Source organism: Protomyctophum parallelum, assembly GCF_964188405.1.
Source record: "Protomyctophum parallelum genome assembly, chromosome: 22".
NCBI classification, from domain to species: domain Eukaryota; kingdom Metazoa; phylum Chordata; class Actinopteri; order Myctophiformes; family Myctophidae; genus Protomyctophum; species Protomyctophum parallelum.
This window is the reverse complement of record NC_139714.1, coordinates 34762907-34779028: the sequence shown is the minus strand read 5'-3', so window position 1 is coordinate 34779028 and position 16122 is coordinate 34762907. Positions and strand designations below refer to the sequence as shown.

General features: G+C 42.9%; 2 protein-coding genes across 2 annotated transcripts; both read left to right on the top strand.

Annotated features, from left to right (window-relative positions):
• Positions 1–1614: 1614 nt before the first annotated feature.
• On the top strand, positions 1615–1941 carry LOC310853145 (CDGSH iron-sulfur domain-containing protein 1-like; the record flags this gene model as incomplete). The annotated part of the gene is made up of 1 exon (XM_083757383.1): positions 1615–1941. One exon carries the CDS (start codon positions 1615–1617, stop codon positions 1939–1941), a length of 327 nt encoding a protein of 108 aa, XP_083613509.1.
• Positions 1942–7936: 5995 nt separating this feature from the next.
• On the top strand, positions 7937–14951 carry b9d1 (B9 protein domain 1). The gene is made up of 7 exons (XM_083758151.1): positions 7937–8102; positions 8202–8270; positions 9181–9292; positions 9721–9817; positions 12553–12615; positions 13435–13502; positions 14654–14951. Exons 1-7 carry the CDS (start codon positions 8040–8042, stop codon positions 14815–14817), a joined length of 636 nt encoding a protein of 211 aa, XP_083614277.1. The 5' UTR covers positions 7937–8039; the 3' UTR covers positions 14818–14951.
• Positions 14952–16122: the final 1171 nt, after the last annotated feature.

Here is a 16122-nt window from a genome sequence, read left to right as displayed (position 1 = left end):
ACCGTGAAGTGAATGACCTGGTGAAGTGAATGACCTGGTGACCTATGATGACCGTAGTAGTCATTTACTGACAAATTGGAGGTCAAGAAATTCAACAGAAAAAGGGAGTTACAATTTCAAGAGGGGGAAGTGCAGCGGATTGTCTGGTATTAGGAAATTATTAGTAGTTAATGGGCCATTGGTTGAGAAACAACAACAGTGGACTGTATACACATGGGATGCATGGCAAGTGTTACAAAAGCATCAATCTTAGCCCACATCACCAGATTCCCCACCCAATGCAACAGTGGTCCCTAGATTGATTCTAAGTCAGGGTGGTGGTTCCTGGTTCACAATCAATTGAAAACCCCTGCTCTACGCCACCACTCTTCCACCGGGTTTGAACTGGTTCAGTTATTTTCCCCCCTCCTAATATTCAGTTCAGTGTCACCAAAAAATGGTCACCGGTTCTGTGAAAGCACCTAAGGTTCTAGAACCTAAGTTATTTTAGTGGAAAAGAGGCCTCAGTGTGGAATGCTCTGCCAGAAGGTCTGAAATCCCTGAACTCTCTACTGAATTTCTAAATTGACCTTAAAACCTCTTGAGCCAGGCCCAGGCCGTAGCGTAACGGTCTGGGCACCGGACTGGTAATCCAGTCGCGGTGTGCCGCGGGTTCGACTCCCGGACCCGACACGGCCTTTACTGCATGTCATCCCCCCATCTCTCTCCCGTTTCCTGTCAGCCTACTGTCTGTCCCTTCAAAAATCAATAAAAGGCGTAAGCCGCAAAAAAAATATCTTAAAAAAAAAAAAAAAAAAAAAAAAAACCTCTTGAGCCCCATTGCCCCCGCCGGCATAGGGGCAGCGGCTCAGAACCTCTTGAGCCCCATTGCCCCCGCCGGCATAGGGGCAGCGGCTCAGAACCTCTTGAGCCCCATTGCCCCCGCCGGCATAGGGGCAGCGGCTCAGAACCTCTTGAGCCCCATTGCCCCCGCCGGCATAGGGGCAGCGGCTCAGCACTCAGCGGGTCAATGGAGACCCAATTGGTCTCCGGTTCCAACTCCGAGAGAGTTGGAACCCTGGGGTTTAAGAGGTTTAAATCATCACTTCGCTTACATAGTTAAAAGTATAAAGATGCAGTCTACCATTCATTGTAAATTTTGGAGCAGCTACATGCATCATTGCGTCTTTGCATCATCATGACGCTGCCATGGCTTCCATTGACAATATATGGTAGACGTAGACTGCATCTTTTACATCTGCCCGTGTGAACGCACCATTAAAGCCACGTCATAGAAATGCTTTTTTAAATCTCCATGGCAACCATGACGTCAAATCAGTGCTGTGTATCTGTGACGCATCACTTTGGGATATATAAGTAAACGTGTAGACCGCTGGGCTGACCTTGCTCTGCCAACATGAGTACATGACAAGCGAATGTCTTCGCTACAATCACAATTGGAATCAAACTTAATTCACACCAGAGGTTTACAGCTGGTGTAAAGTCGTAGGTGAAATATCTTTCCTGTGCATGCTCCGTCATATGGTCGTTTTCGTGGGAAGAGAGAGGTTAGAGCTGACAGTCAGAAAAACAGGACGGAAACAGGTCAAAATCTAATTGATGTCAATGGAATTGATGTCAAAAGAGCAGCTAATTGTTGCAGTCCCGGTGGCGCTGGTGGCAGCCACGGCGGGTTTCCTGGTGGGTCGGTACCTGGGCAGACACAGCGGCCACAAGAAGGCCCAGCGGGTTAACAAGTGCATCAGCAAAGACAGCCCCAAGGTGGTCCACACCTTTGACATGGAGGACATCGGCACCAATGCTGTCTTCTGCCGCTGTTGGAAATCCAAGACGTTCCCGCACTGTGACGGCTCCCATAACAAGCACAACGAGGAGACGGGCGACAATGTTGGACCGCTCATCATTAAGAGACGTACGCCGTCATTGGAGAATAATGCCTAATGTGTATGTGTGCCTAAAGGATCACCTGCATGCTCCGTCAACCATTACCCCCAACACATCCCCAACCCTGAGCAGAGGGGAGCATACAGTATAGGGCCGTGGCCTGATGCCTAAACCAGCTTCTCATATTTTGATTTCCAAGGACCCTAGGACCCCTTCCAATAGATGGCTTTTGAAATTATGTCATCATATGGCAGCCAGGTCTATGGACTTTTATGTTTGTTTTAGGGCACCATATGACGACGTGAGACGTCATGTGGCCAATGTGAATACATCTTGTGTTGTGACTGATTTAGTTTTAGATTTATTATACAATAGCACACTGCATTCATAGTGGCAGTTAATCTGCAATCGTGTGCATGGCAGCCACAGTGGGTCACTGCACATGAGTGCTTTTTTAGTACTAGACTTAAAACTCCATACAATGTTACGTTATACAATCTGTATGGTAGATTAGGTTAATACAATATACAATTCAAGTATATCTGACAATTTGACGACAATCATTTGGAATGGGGGCCTTTGTGGGAGAGTATTGCAACAGAGCATTTTTATATTGTGGTGTTGTGACTTTTATCTAAGTAAAACGTCATGAGTACTTCTTCCACCACTGGTCTGACTCTCCAGGACCCAGCGAGCCACATTCAAGGATGGCTGCCATGAACACTGATTTGAATCATCTTTACCTTCTTCTAACTATACCACTGGATTCCTTTTAGCACTGACAACGTATGTATACAAGCATCTACTGGTATTAAGTGTATAGGACTATCTTTGAAAAGTCAACGCAAAAACCTAAATATTGAACCAATGTAACGTATTAACAAGAGCTTGTGACAAAATAGCAATAAGACTTTACTGAAAAGTAACAGTTTAGGATGTACAAGATTTCCACCTGACATCAACAATTATGAGCACCTGACCTCTCCCACTCTGGGAACACATTCGGTAGAAAACCAAAAACAAACACCTCCTCAACCTGAACAGAGAGACCAGCAGGTACCAGTTGTCTGGTTGTCAGTTGTCTGGGCTGTGGTACATGGGGTCGCTGGTGTCTGGGCTGTGGTCCTTGGGGTCGCTGGTGTCTGGGCTGTGGTACATGGGGTCGCTGGTGTCTGGGCTGTGGTCCTTGGGGTCGCTGGTGTCTGGGCTCAGGGCTGTGGTCCTTGGGGTCGCTGGTGTCTGGGCTATGGTCCAGTGGGATGTCTCTAAGCGGGAACTCACCATTCTTATAGAGCTTCTTCAGCTTCTTGAGCTTCGACCGTCTGTTGTAGCAATGTTAAAAAAAACGTAATATCATGATTGGAATCGTATGGTGAGTTGAACGAATGGTCACATTTCTACACTCTTATTCAAAGTATAAGGCCAATTAAATACCATAGATATGATTAGTCATAAGTTTTAAGACATTTTACTGAAAGCACAGTTGGAATAGACCAGGGGTGCCCACACTTTTTTGACTTGAGAGCTACTTTCAAAACGACCGGGTCAACAAGATCTACCCAGCAAAAAAACCCAACTATAATAATCCCATTGCTGAAAATAGTAAAAACATTTACTTGAGGGGGCTTTGGATTAGCGTTGCTGGCATTACATATAAGACAAATGGAATGGGAAATAGAGGGGACACCGATGGTTGTACGCAACAATTTGAAAACAAAGTATTGCATTGTGTGTTTGAGCTGATTTTATGTCAATCAATCAAGTCACCTTAATTCAAGTGGCAGATGCCAAACTTCTACTGATCTACTGGTAGATCGGCACCCCTGGAATAGACTGTTCTCATTCGATTGGGACAATCGAAAACACTCGATTGGGAGTGTTTTCTTAAAACACAAAATGGAGCAGAGATAAGAGAGCAGTGGAATGCCAAGTCAGCAGTGATGATTAGTCACTAAATCTAGGATGTTGTGGAATTGTTGTTATAAATGAATAAATAATTACCTGCTGCAGGAAGCAACAGTTGTTCCATCAACCTCCTTATCCTGCACCGCATCTGACCCTGAAGGACAAGGTCATTATAGGAAATGAAAACAGAAGATGAGCCGAGTTGTCTGGTTTGTAAACTAAATTAAGATGAGAAACAACGGTGTTTAATGCTTATAAGTAAACATTATTGTTGATTTTATTTGGTCATCTTGACATCATCATCAAATTATGTGATCCCTCTACTTTATTATTAAGAATCTGACAGTGTCATATTGGATTACACTGCATTATAAGTTTGCTCTGTAATTGACATTATGTGTCAGGTCAGATTGCCTCATGAAAGAATTGCCTGGGAAGCATTCCACAAAGTGCCCAAAATCCCACAAAAACAAAGCGACGCAGAAAAAGCCGGAAACCACGAGAATAAGAGATTTTTCCCCCATTTTTTTATTTAATTTTATCATCCGGTCACGACCGGATCACGAGGAAAGCCTGGTGACCCGAGGTTAATGAACAATGCAGTAGCTTTTCACTTAACATAGTTCTCTATGAAAACGCATTTCTTAAATGCATTTTGAACACAGCATTTGCTACAAACTAAACATTTCCCTCACCTCTTTGCGTCCTCCTCATGTGTCTATTCAGAGCACTCTTTCGACTGAATCTTTGTCCACATTTTGTACAAGCATAGGGTTTTTGTCCCCCTGTATGAAACCTCATGTGTGGCTTAAGAAGTTCCTTTCGATTGAATCTTTGTTTACAAACTGTACACACATATGGTTTTTCCCCTGTGTGAATCCTCATATGTCTGTTCAAATGACCCTTGTAACCAAATCCATTTCCACAAACGGTACAACGAAAGCCATTGTTCTCCGTGTGCCTCTTCGTGGATAGCTCTACACGTTCTACTTGAATCTTTGGAGGTTCTGGATTCATCTGGACCAGATTGATGCTCATCTCCTGCTGTTCAGGGGAAACCTCCTCTTCACACACAGGGAGGAGAGGGTCTGGATTCATCTGGACCAGATTGATGCTCATCTCCTGCTGTTCAGGGGAAACCTCCTCTTCACACACAGGGAGGAGAGGGTCTGGATTCATCTGGACCAGATTGATGCTCATCTCCTGCTGTTCAGGGGAAACCTCCTCTTCACACACAGGGAGGAGAGGGTCTGGATTCATCTGGACCAGATTGATGCTCATCTCCTGCTGTTCAGGGGAAACCTCTTCACACACTGGGAGGAGATTGACATCTAGCAGGAGAGAGGAGATAACATCAGCAGACAAGCCAGACATAACCACTTTTTATTGGATAAGATTGATTCTTATACTTATTGACTTGTTTTGTAATAATAAAGTGCAGAAATGCGTAGTTTTTTCAAGCGACACATTATTTGGTCCTACTTAAAAGGTTAAAGGTTGTACTTTATTGTTACATCTTGTGTACAGGTACATAAGAGTAAGACTAGCTTTTGTCAAGGCAAAAGCTAATGGGGATCCTTATAAACAATAAACATAACAAAAAAACAATGGACTACTTAATTGGTACTGTAGCCTAGGAGGGGATATTTGTCATGTTAACATTTTAAAACACAACTTGCAGGAAAAGAGACAATGAGAGAGCTTTACAACAGAAAGCAAACTGTTAGGGGACTAACTATTAGGGCATTTGAACACTGATGCCTGCCAGTCACAATGTGGGACAGGGTCTCAATTTGTGGGAGCTTCGGGCGCCTGAAAACTCTTGGAAATGAGGGACTGTCTGTCCCACACAAAGGTGGGCTTCTGTTCACCCTAGTTACAGTGTAGTGATGTGTACCAACCTGCTCTGTGTAGTTTGATGACTGGCTGCAAAAGCAGCTTCAGTATTCTGCTTTTCTGCTCAATGTATTGCTTCAAGCAGACACCTTCTTCCTCATGTTCTCGGACAGTTCTTTCAACCTCTCCAAAGATCTCCTCAGCAACCACTGACTTCTGTAATTGACGTAGAAGCAGCTGCAGTCTCCTGCGTTTCTGCTCAATGTGTTGCTTCGAGCAGATCAATGACTTCACCGTTTGTAGTAAACTCATGTTAGAAGACGTAATGGTGTCAGAAAGCATGGGGGAAATTAAATATACTGCAAGCTGTCTGTGTGGAGTTGTGGACACGTTAATTGGGCCGAGTTAACGCATGCTCATGGTGTGTTGATGTTTACCGCCACCTGCTGGTGAAGATTCTCAAATTCCTCAAAGTGATCTTTTGAAATGGGCTACATTGAAATACATACAAGTCTTTCAATGGTTTTTATATCGCATTGAAAACTCCATGGAACAGAGCAACGTGATTTTTGGTTATAGCTTATAAGGCACTTCATAATCATATATTAAAGGCATCATCATTTAATTGGCAGTGGGTTCTAGGGAACATGATTCAAATGTAACTGACATGTTTCTGCCTTCTTCTGGGAACTACATCAGTTACATAGCTGTGTGCTCATACTCAGAACAAGTTCAAGACAGAACACCTGCTGTTCCCAAACCTTTTCATGTCAAGGACCCCTAATTGCCCTAAATCGACATTTATTAGCCTACGGACCCCCATTTGAAAATATATGCCAGGGACCCCCCATAAGATAAGATTTTTATTACGGTTCTAGCATTCGTAATTCTCAGCCATTTTCATTTAAGGACCCTTGGACCTGCATTAGGCTACGGACCCCCATTTAATGGCATTTTTATCTCTGGGACCCCAATTTATATCGTAAAATCAATGTTAATTTAACTCTGAGTGTTTGTTTGTTTGTTTGATTGATTGCATTTATTAACAGATATTAATTGCATGGACGACACCATAAAGCATTACATAATTTACATTTGTTTACAATAGGGTCCACCATGTTCAATTCATAACATTTAGAGAGTAGACGTACAAATAAACACTTCTATATAGCCATAAACAGGAAATCATCATCATAGAGAAGGTAAAAAGGGGGGGAAACAACATATACAGTGAGGGGGGGAAAGGGTGGGTGGGGAATTCAGATTTGACGGGGGCCATGCAGTTTCAAATGGAACTAGAAAAAGTGCCCTTCCGGGCACAGGTCTCCACCAGGTTATCCACAGATCCGTGCAGTTAGAGGTAAAAACACTTTTCGGCCAGTTATAGCGCCACCTTGAGGCTGAGTTGAAATTGTTCATGTGGCATTTCGTCCTCTGCCTAGTGGGAATGTGGGTGCACAATTTCACGGAAATCACGCGATGTGTTCATGATTTGCAGCATTTTGTTTGAAACTGAGCACTCCTGTGAACTTTGGAAGCCAATCTTAACCAATCAGGATGGAGTCTGATAAATCTGAAAGACCCGTTTCGTTGAATGGCTCTAGAGAGACTGTGTACCAATTTGCGTGATGTTTGGACAAAATCTGTAGGTGTACTGTGCAAAAACGTGTTTTGCACAAAGCGGCCTCCTGGTGGCGCTATAACAGGCCGTTCTGGAAAGTTTGGGGCAGAGGTTCATGGTTGGCATCCAGGGAGTGTGTGTGCAAAATATGGCATTGAAAAACTTGTTTTGCACAAAGCGGCCTCCTGGTGGCGCTATAACAGGCTGTTCTGGAAAGTTTGGGGCAGAGGTTCATCGTTGGCATCCAGGGAGTGTGTGTGCAAAATATGGCATCGACCGGGTTAACGGTGGCCGAGATTAGCTGTTCACGGACACACACACGGACACACACACACACGGACACACACACGGACGGACGGAGTGCAAAACATACTCTCCCCACATGCCTTCGGCCTGGTGGAGACAAAAATGGAACCAAATGGACCCGTTAGTAACTTAGTACTCTAGTCTGGTGTCCGTGTCTGTCTGACTGGTGACAAGTAGTCTCTCGTATGTGGGACAGTGGGTCACCGACTGTTTGTCCTTGTTTTGCCAATGGGTTCCCAGACTGGGTGACGCGAGACACCGGCTCTTGTTTCGCGACCATCTGCCGCGTTCAGTTTGATCCTTGCAACCAGCCGTAGGGAGACCAAGCGTTGCCCTAGCAACGGATAGCTTACTCGCTAAACCTCAGTGGGACTGGGCCAGTGGGCTAGCTCTTAGCTTTATTGACAAGAGGAAAAACTGAAATAGGATTCATGTGCTCGTCTATTCACACCTCCGTGTGATTACAGTGTTACTACACGAAGCAGTGATGGCTACAAACAACCCGTCGGTGTTTCTTCTCGTGGTCAACGGACAAATCGAGGGAGGGAACGTGAGTGGTCTGGTTATAGCCGTAGTGTCCTCCATGTGTGTGTCCTCCAGAGCTGGTTTATCCTTTTAGATAATTCAATGTTTGCTGTTTTTGTTTCAGTTTCCAGATTACGACGATTTGTACTGTAAATACTGTTTTGTCTACGGGCACGACTGGGCTCCTACGTCGGTGAGTACTGTAGTAATGAATCATGTTAGCCAACAATTTGCAATACTCCCCAGTCCCCACTCATTGCAGCTGTAGGGAAAGCTTGAATTATCCTCTTTCAATCTGCCAAGCTTTTGTTTCATAAAAATCCACCTTAGACATGTTGTTATGAGCAACTTTCTGTCAAGAAATTCTCTGCAGGTGATTCTTCTCTGAAGTGTTGGAGTTTGGAAGCACTCGTTTTTAATAACCGGGTCGCGCTGCTGCTGCCCCCTTTCCCTTCACTGTATATGTATCTTTTCCCTTTTTGCTTCCTATATGATGAATTCCTGTTCTGTTCTTTAACTACATAGAAGTGTCTATTTGTAATGTTTTGATGAATTGAACAATGTGGACCCTGTTGTAAACAAGTGTAATGCTTAATTGGGTCGTCCACTCACAGTTAACAGTCTTTGTATTGAGTTTGTGCTTGAAATGTACTGTAATTCTACAAACTTAATAAATATTTCAATCAATCAAAGCCTCCTGCATTATGTGCAAATGTAAAACAGGTCCGTTTAGTGACTTTGACGAGTGCATCCAAACTCCAACACTTAGAAATCGAATCACCTGCAGAGGATATCTTGACAGAAAGTAGCTCATAATATGTCTAAGGTGGATTTTTATGAAACAAACGCTTGGCAGATTGAAAGAGGATAAGTCTAGCTTTCCCTACAGCTGCAATGTTGGTGAGTTTAACGTTGTTTAATACAAACGGATCGCAAAAGCAATTTGGATGAATGGGGAGTCAATGGAGGGTATTGGTATTGCAACTCTAGATTCAGCCCATTATTAAAAAAATCTAGAGTTGCACATTGCGGCTAGCCTACAATGTGCATCCCAATGTTCCCAAGTTGTAACTTTCTCCAACCCTCCTGCTCTTCCTCTCTAGGGATTGGAGGAAGGCATCTCTCAGATCACCTCTAAAGGCAGTCACCCCCCTCACAGACTAGTGTGGAACTTCCCTCTGGAAATTACTTTCAAGAGCACCAATCCATCTGGCTGTGAGTAGCACCCCTTTTCCCTCACTGTATATGTTTATTTTCACTTTTTACCTCCATTATGATGAATTCCTGTTCTGTTCTTTGACTTTGACTATATTGAAGTGTCTATTTGTACGTCTCTAAATGTTTTGATGAATTGAACATGGTGGACCCTGTTGTAAACAAGTGTAATGCTTAATTGGGTCGTCCACTCACAGTTAACAGTCTTTGTATTGAGTTTGTGCTTGAAATGTACTGTAATTCTGCAAACTGTTAATAAATATTTAAATCAATCAATCAAAAAGCACACACACACACACACTCACTGACAGCTTTTTACAACCCTACCCTATTGACATATTATTTTAATTCATAACCAATAAGTAAAACAAGAACTAATGAGCAACATTACTAGTAACAAAACGTATTTCTCTTTGTGTATGTCCCAGGGCCTCAGGTGGTGGTGAGTGTATACGGCCCAGATACGTTTGGCAACGATGTGGTCCGGGGCTACGGCGTCACACACATCCCCATCACCCCTGGACAGTCAGTATCGCTTCCTCCTCCTCCATCCTCCCCACCCTAATATTCACAGACAGACACCCCATATAATATTATTACTTTCATGTGTGCTCATGTGAGCTACTTTCTGTCAAGAAATACTGTGCACGTGATTACTTTTCTAAGTGTTTTGTAGTTTGGAAGCGCTCGTCGAAGTCACTAAACGGCAATGTTGGCGAGTTTAACGTTTAATACAAGCAGATACAATTCTATAACGGTTGCAACAATAACAATTAAGGAACCAATTATAGCAAAAATGAGGGAGGTGGTGGGTCAGTTCAGAATAAGAATCACTAAAGAAATCAGTAAATAAGCTTAACTGTGATTTATTAAATAAATAAAAAAGTTTTCGATCACAAAATGTTCACTTAATCAAATCAAAATAAAATAAAACTGTCTCAAAAGGTATGGGTGTGAAGTCCAAGTGTCCTAGCACTGTCCAAAACTAAACTCGTGTCCAAAGATAAAGCAAATCTAGCCCTCCAAGCAGAACCCAATGGTACTGAAGTTTCTGACATTTTGTTCGACCCAGTCCATGGGGTCCTGTTGCACTACTACCATGCCACATGGGACGCACCCATTTTAAAACATAAACAACATGTTTCGCGGCTCCCCGCGCTCTATGACGATATTATTCAGTGTGAGGCTTTCTGAATATGTGAAGTATAAGTATCCATACATGCCGCTGCGAATATCTCCTGTGGCGCGGAAGCCGTTAAGTATTTTTAATCTATGTTTGCCCGATTTGGAAGCTTGGATTAATCTCTTCCTTCCTTGTTTATTGACACCTCATTGTACCGCCTATCTGGCTAGCTAGTGGCGCTATAGCTATGACAGAGCAGATCAGAGGCAGGGACTTAGCCGCACAAGCCAACCGCACACCGGGAGGCGGTACAATAAACGGTAAACAAACAAGAAGAAATAAAGCGACCAAATCGGTCAAACAAAGATTAAAAATACTTAACGGCTTCCGCGCCACAGGAGATATTCGCAGCTGGATGTATAGCTACTTAAAGTTACCAAATTCAGAATAACTCAAGGAAAATAATGGCGTCACATGCCGCGGGTCCTATTTTAGAGAGAATCTCCACTTCCGCGTATAGGAATTTCCATACGAAAATACAGTAGTGAGCAGGGACCCTACGTAAAACTCAACAAAATATCAGAAAAGTTTTACGTAGGGTCCCGAGAGGGGCTAACCAGTCTGTAGAGTGTGGCCAGTCTCCTCTGGCCACCCTTAAACTCCTTCGTAAAGTCTGGTCCAATATCCAGGGAAATAATCCAAAATGAAAAGAAGGTCACTAACTCCAATGGTAGAATCCAATATTCAGGAAAGTACTCCAGAAAGAAAATATGGCAAGACTTGGGAAATATTCCTCTTGCTTCTCCAGTAGCCTGGCTGTCTCTCTGCACCTCCACTCTGGACTGACAGAGTCAAACTCCCCAGGTGGCCCAAACATTGTGATTGCCCATCAGCCAGATGGGCTGTCAATGGAAGGTATTCTCTAGATTCATCCCATTATAAAAATAATCTGTGTGCATAAGAAACATAAATAAAGGCAGTAGAGGCCGAAACGTTGTGTTTTTTCCACTGAATAAATACATATTCTTGGGCACATTTAAGATGGTGTGTTCTCCTTCTCTATTAGCAACATCAAAAACACCCACAGTCCATTTAGATACAATGCAGGATAGACAGACTGGGTATGAGGTTCATTCTGCTCTGTTTCTCTGTAACAGATTACCAAAGTCCTGACCTCACTCGCTCATCCCATGGTTCACACAAGTAATTTCTCTATGGAGAATAACATGGGGTCATCTTAAAATCGTCTCATATAAGAGACTCATATAAGTGTCTCTGTGAAATTGTCAGAGGTGGCTCTGTGTCGTTTACGACCGCCAGTCACTCATATTTGATACCGTCTGTTTCTAGCGAAAATATCCATATGAGTGAAATGGCCGGGATGACATGTTTATTTTTCAAACACAGTTCTTATATGAGGCGATCTAAAATCCTCCTATGGGGATTACAATGCAAAAAAAAAGTACATGAACCCATATTGACGTCAGACTTCGGTGCTCTATATGCTGCTAGCCTGTGCTCACAGTTACACCGCTGCCTCAACCTCCAGTCTAATATTATCCCTCTGTCTTCTGTCTTCTCCATTCCCCCATTGCCTCACATCACTTCTACCCACTGAAATATTCATCAGTACATTAATCAAAGTCATTTAAAAAGAAGTCGCTTCACTCTAACATCATCTTGGGCATTACACCTACTGGTAGCTTCTGACTGAAGCCGGATTCATGCTTTTGTCATAAAAGTCTAAATTATCGACTATTTTCAGCTTGTGACTCTGTACGAAGGAGGGGAAAAAAATATTGATCCAATATGAAACGGGTCTCTGGATTAGTATCTCACCTAAATAGCTTAATGGATAAGGACGTCACTGTTGGTACACTTTGGACTCTTTCTCTCCTGTTGTCCACATTTCACACCATACAATCCACACAACACCACTTATCTCACCTCCTTCCTTCACATCTTTTCTTCACACACAGTCTGCTTTGCAGTTTGCAAGCACAGCCTCAGCGTTCATTTAAACTCTTGAGCATGTACAGTGGTGGTTCAATTTGTAGACGCTCAAGAGGTACAGATGAATAAATGAACAGCGACAGATTGTACGCGTTTGTGAAATGAACCTCTCTTTATTTATCAGACACACAAGAACTATCCCCATGTTCGTTCCCGAATCCACATCGAGACTTCAGAAATTTACCAGGTAAGACAAAGTGAACAGTCTTTGAAGTTTGTGCGAGTGTTATCCATGAAGCCAGAGCGATCTAGCTTATCAGATGTTCTTGCTTGAAGATGAGAAGAAGAATGGCTCTGGATAATGCAGTCAATCCCATCTCTGTAGCGTTATCAAATATTTACTGCCGCTTTCTGTGTTTGTCTAGCACTGCGTGTAGAATGCAATTATCCAACTGTTCCATATTAATGATATCATTAGTATGCATCCAGTCTGTCCATACTGAGTAATGAGCTATGCAGAAGAATGCACCGCTGTTGTGCAAATTATATTGTATCCTTCAACGGTGAGTAGAAATGTACAGAATACATGCCGATATTCTTGTAATACGTAATCATTTTCGTTTTTCTTTTCTTGAAAATGATCACCCAAATGTTATCAAACTCTTGTGACAAAGATGTAGATGTAATGGAGGCTATATAAATAGCTATGAATCCCCCAAATACACACATACCGTATACTGTCACATAATATATTTAAAAAAAGAAAATATCTGTATCCTTCTTCTGTACAAGAATTAATAAAAATACTGTGACATATTGGAGAACATAATTATTATCTATCTGACAGCCAACATAATTTGTCTGACGGATATGTTGGTCAGACTCTAGTAGTTGCAAAGCAAAGTAGTTGCAAAGTTGTAAAGCCTTCAACTTAAGCACATTCCCAGACACTCAAATGAAGATGAATCCCCTGTGATGGTGGAACCCCCAGTGACCCTCTTACTGCAATGTCTCCCTCATAACATTACTAGTATTTACACTGTTGTAATTCACTTGTCTCATACAGCTGGCTGCTCGGGCGGCGTCCTGAATACATAGATCCTAAAGTGGTGGCCCAGGGAGAGGGCAGAGAAGGTACGTATTGTAACCTGAGGGAGCAATGTCCTCTTTTTCCACAATTCATGTCGATATCAGTGATCCTCATCCTTTTCAATTTCAAGGATCTCAACTTTGACATGCATTATTAGACCAGTGGATCTCAAACATCTTTGATTTCAAGGACTGGAAGAGTAGGAAAAAGGTGATAAGGTGTCTTACACTTACAAAACTTTTTATAGATGCAACATTTCGGTCGCTCGTACCTTCATCAGGCAGGACCTTCAATAAAAGTGAAGACAGTGTGCAGGACTCTCCCTTTTTCCTACTTTTCCAGTTCATTGCTCCGATGCGCCTGTCCCTCCGTAGGTGTGCGTGTGCCAAAGGATTATTTTCTTCTAATTTCAAGCACTCCCATAACTCAGTGTGTGCAAATACAAATAGGGTTCCATTTGTTCCATTTGCACACTTGCAGAGTTACAGACCTGAACAGCTCCATTTGGACCCCCTCGAGGAACCGAGGGTGCAGCCTGGACCAGACTTTGAGAACCACTGCATTAGGCCACAATATTTTACATCTCTGATAGTTTATTTGTTCCAGAATTATTTTACTTTCCATGTACTGTAGGTATACAGTAGATACAATGGTGAAACTTTGATGAGAAGAGCTGTTTTGATATTTATTTAACAATTTACTTATGCATGTAATAATGGTAACCTATCAATCATTTAGCTGGGGACCCCAAACCACTGGTCTCTCTACACCCTAACACTTTGGCCATGACTCGGAGTGAACAACATATTTTCAGATGGGGGTCCGCAGCCAAATACAGATCATTCGGGGGGTCCTTGATGTGAAAAAGGTTGAGCACCACTGGCATAGAAACAGGTTTTTCAGAAAACCTTTAGGATTTTTTTTACCCATTTTGGGCGGGAACCCATTTTGGTGTTTTAAACATTATGTTATAATTTAGCTATTGAAAAATAGCAGATCTACAAGCTCATAGCGCGCCACCTTGTAGATCTGCTATTGTAGGTCTGCTATTTTTGAAAATTCGTAAAAATATGGCCCAAATCTTTGAATATATATTCTTTCAAAGTGAATGTTTTTAACTCTGGTCTAAATGTTAATCGGCCTGGGGTCTAAGTGAGTTCATAAAGTAATAAACCCTTTGTCTTCTGTCCCTCAGTGACACGGGTTCGATCCCAGGGCTTCGTCACGCTGTCCTTCAACATCATGACCAAAGACATGAGGAAGCTGGGATACGACACCACGCCCACAAACCCCGCCAACACGCTGGCACACTCTGCCTCGTCTGGCCTCGCGCCGCAGGAACAGCTGTACGGGACCTGAGGGCCACATAAGGGGTCCCAGCTTTAACCACTGAAAACAGCCCGGTGTGGTGCACAGTGAAGCCCACCTACACCGCTCACGCTTTGTGAGCTTATAGAGCGTCGCAGTCCCGCTCCCTTTCATGACGACACCAGGCCCAGGAAATTAATCCCAGTGCATTTTTCACATTTCAAAACGTATTTATTTAAAGACCTTTTAAGCGTCGTACGAAGCCAACAGGGATATCTTTTCCGGGTCTCTCGAGGGGGCGGGACTGCGACGCTCTATTCAGTATTTTAGCTGTGACGTGAGCGCCCCCTCCTGAGATACTTCCGGGTCCTACTTTTGTGTCGCTTTTGTGTCCCCATAGAGTTATACTGTGACGCTCTGTCAGACTAAATCTGAGACGAAAACAACCACGAAAGTCTCATTTTACCGCTTTCCTCGCAACAACAAAGCTGCGCTGCTCTCCCAAATCTGGCTTGTGTCAACTAAATCCTCATTAATGCAAACTAGATTTAACATACTCAAGCCTGCACACATTCTAAATATGCCCCCGAAATATTTTACCGAGCAAATACCTTCAATAATAATGATAATAATAGTCTTTATTGTCATGGACACTTGTACAAAACATTAATAATTCTACTCGAGTTGGAAGCATTAAGACCCATTTTAACCCTCAATGGCTTCCTTTCTGAAGAATAACGTCATTGTAAAAAGATTCACGTGTTTAGATATGCTATTTACAATGAGATGCGGACGGGAGCTGGTGCCACTTGGACCCGGACGTAACGCAGCACTACAAAATGACGTCGGACTTAAATACTGAATAGGCCTAGACTGTTCGCCTATGTGACATGCCCAAAATAGTGATACCAGAATATGATTAATTATGGATTGGTGCGCTTATCGGATTTCGGGAGGTGTAGTTCCAGACTATATAGCATTCAGAGATTGTGGAATAGTCGTCTGGCTACGCGAGACTATATCATGTCCTCACCATCGTGTAAGCATAATGGAGGAAAGCATCACTATCAGTCTTAGTGATGCCAGAAAAAGTGTGTGAAGTTAAAGCCGATAATAGTGGCAAAGGTGACCTCTGACTTAACACCCATACAGTACCATTACCCACAGAGTGTCTTATAATAGGAATGTGTATGTAGGGTGGACAAATCATGCCAATGTCTCCTTTTAGGCCATGTATTTTTGTCATGAGAAACCTGTTTGCAAGCGTTTGAATTTTTATATTTTCTACTGTATTTTTAATAAATCTGTACTTTTGACTTCATAATTCTGGGCATTGTAACACCCCCACCATTCTGG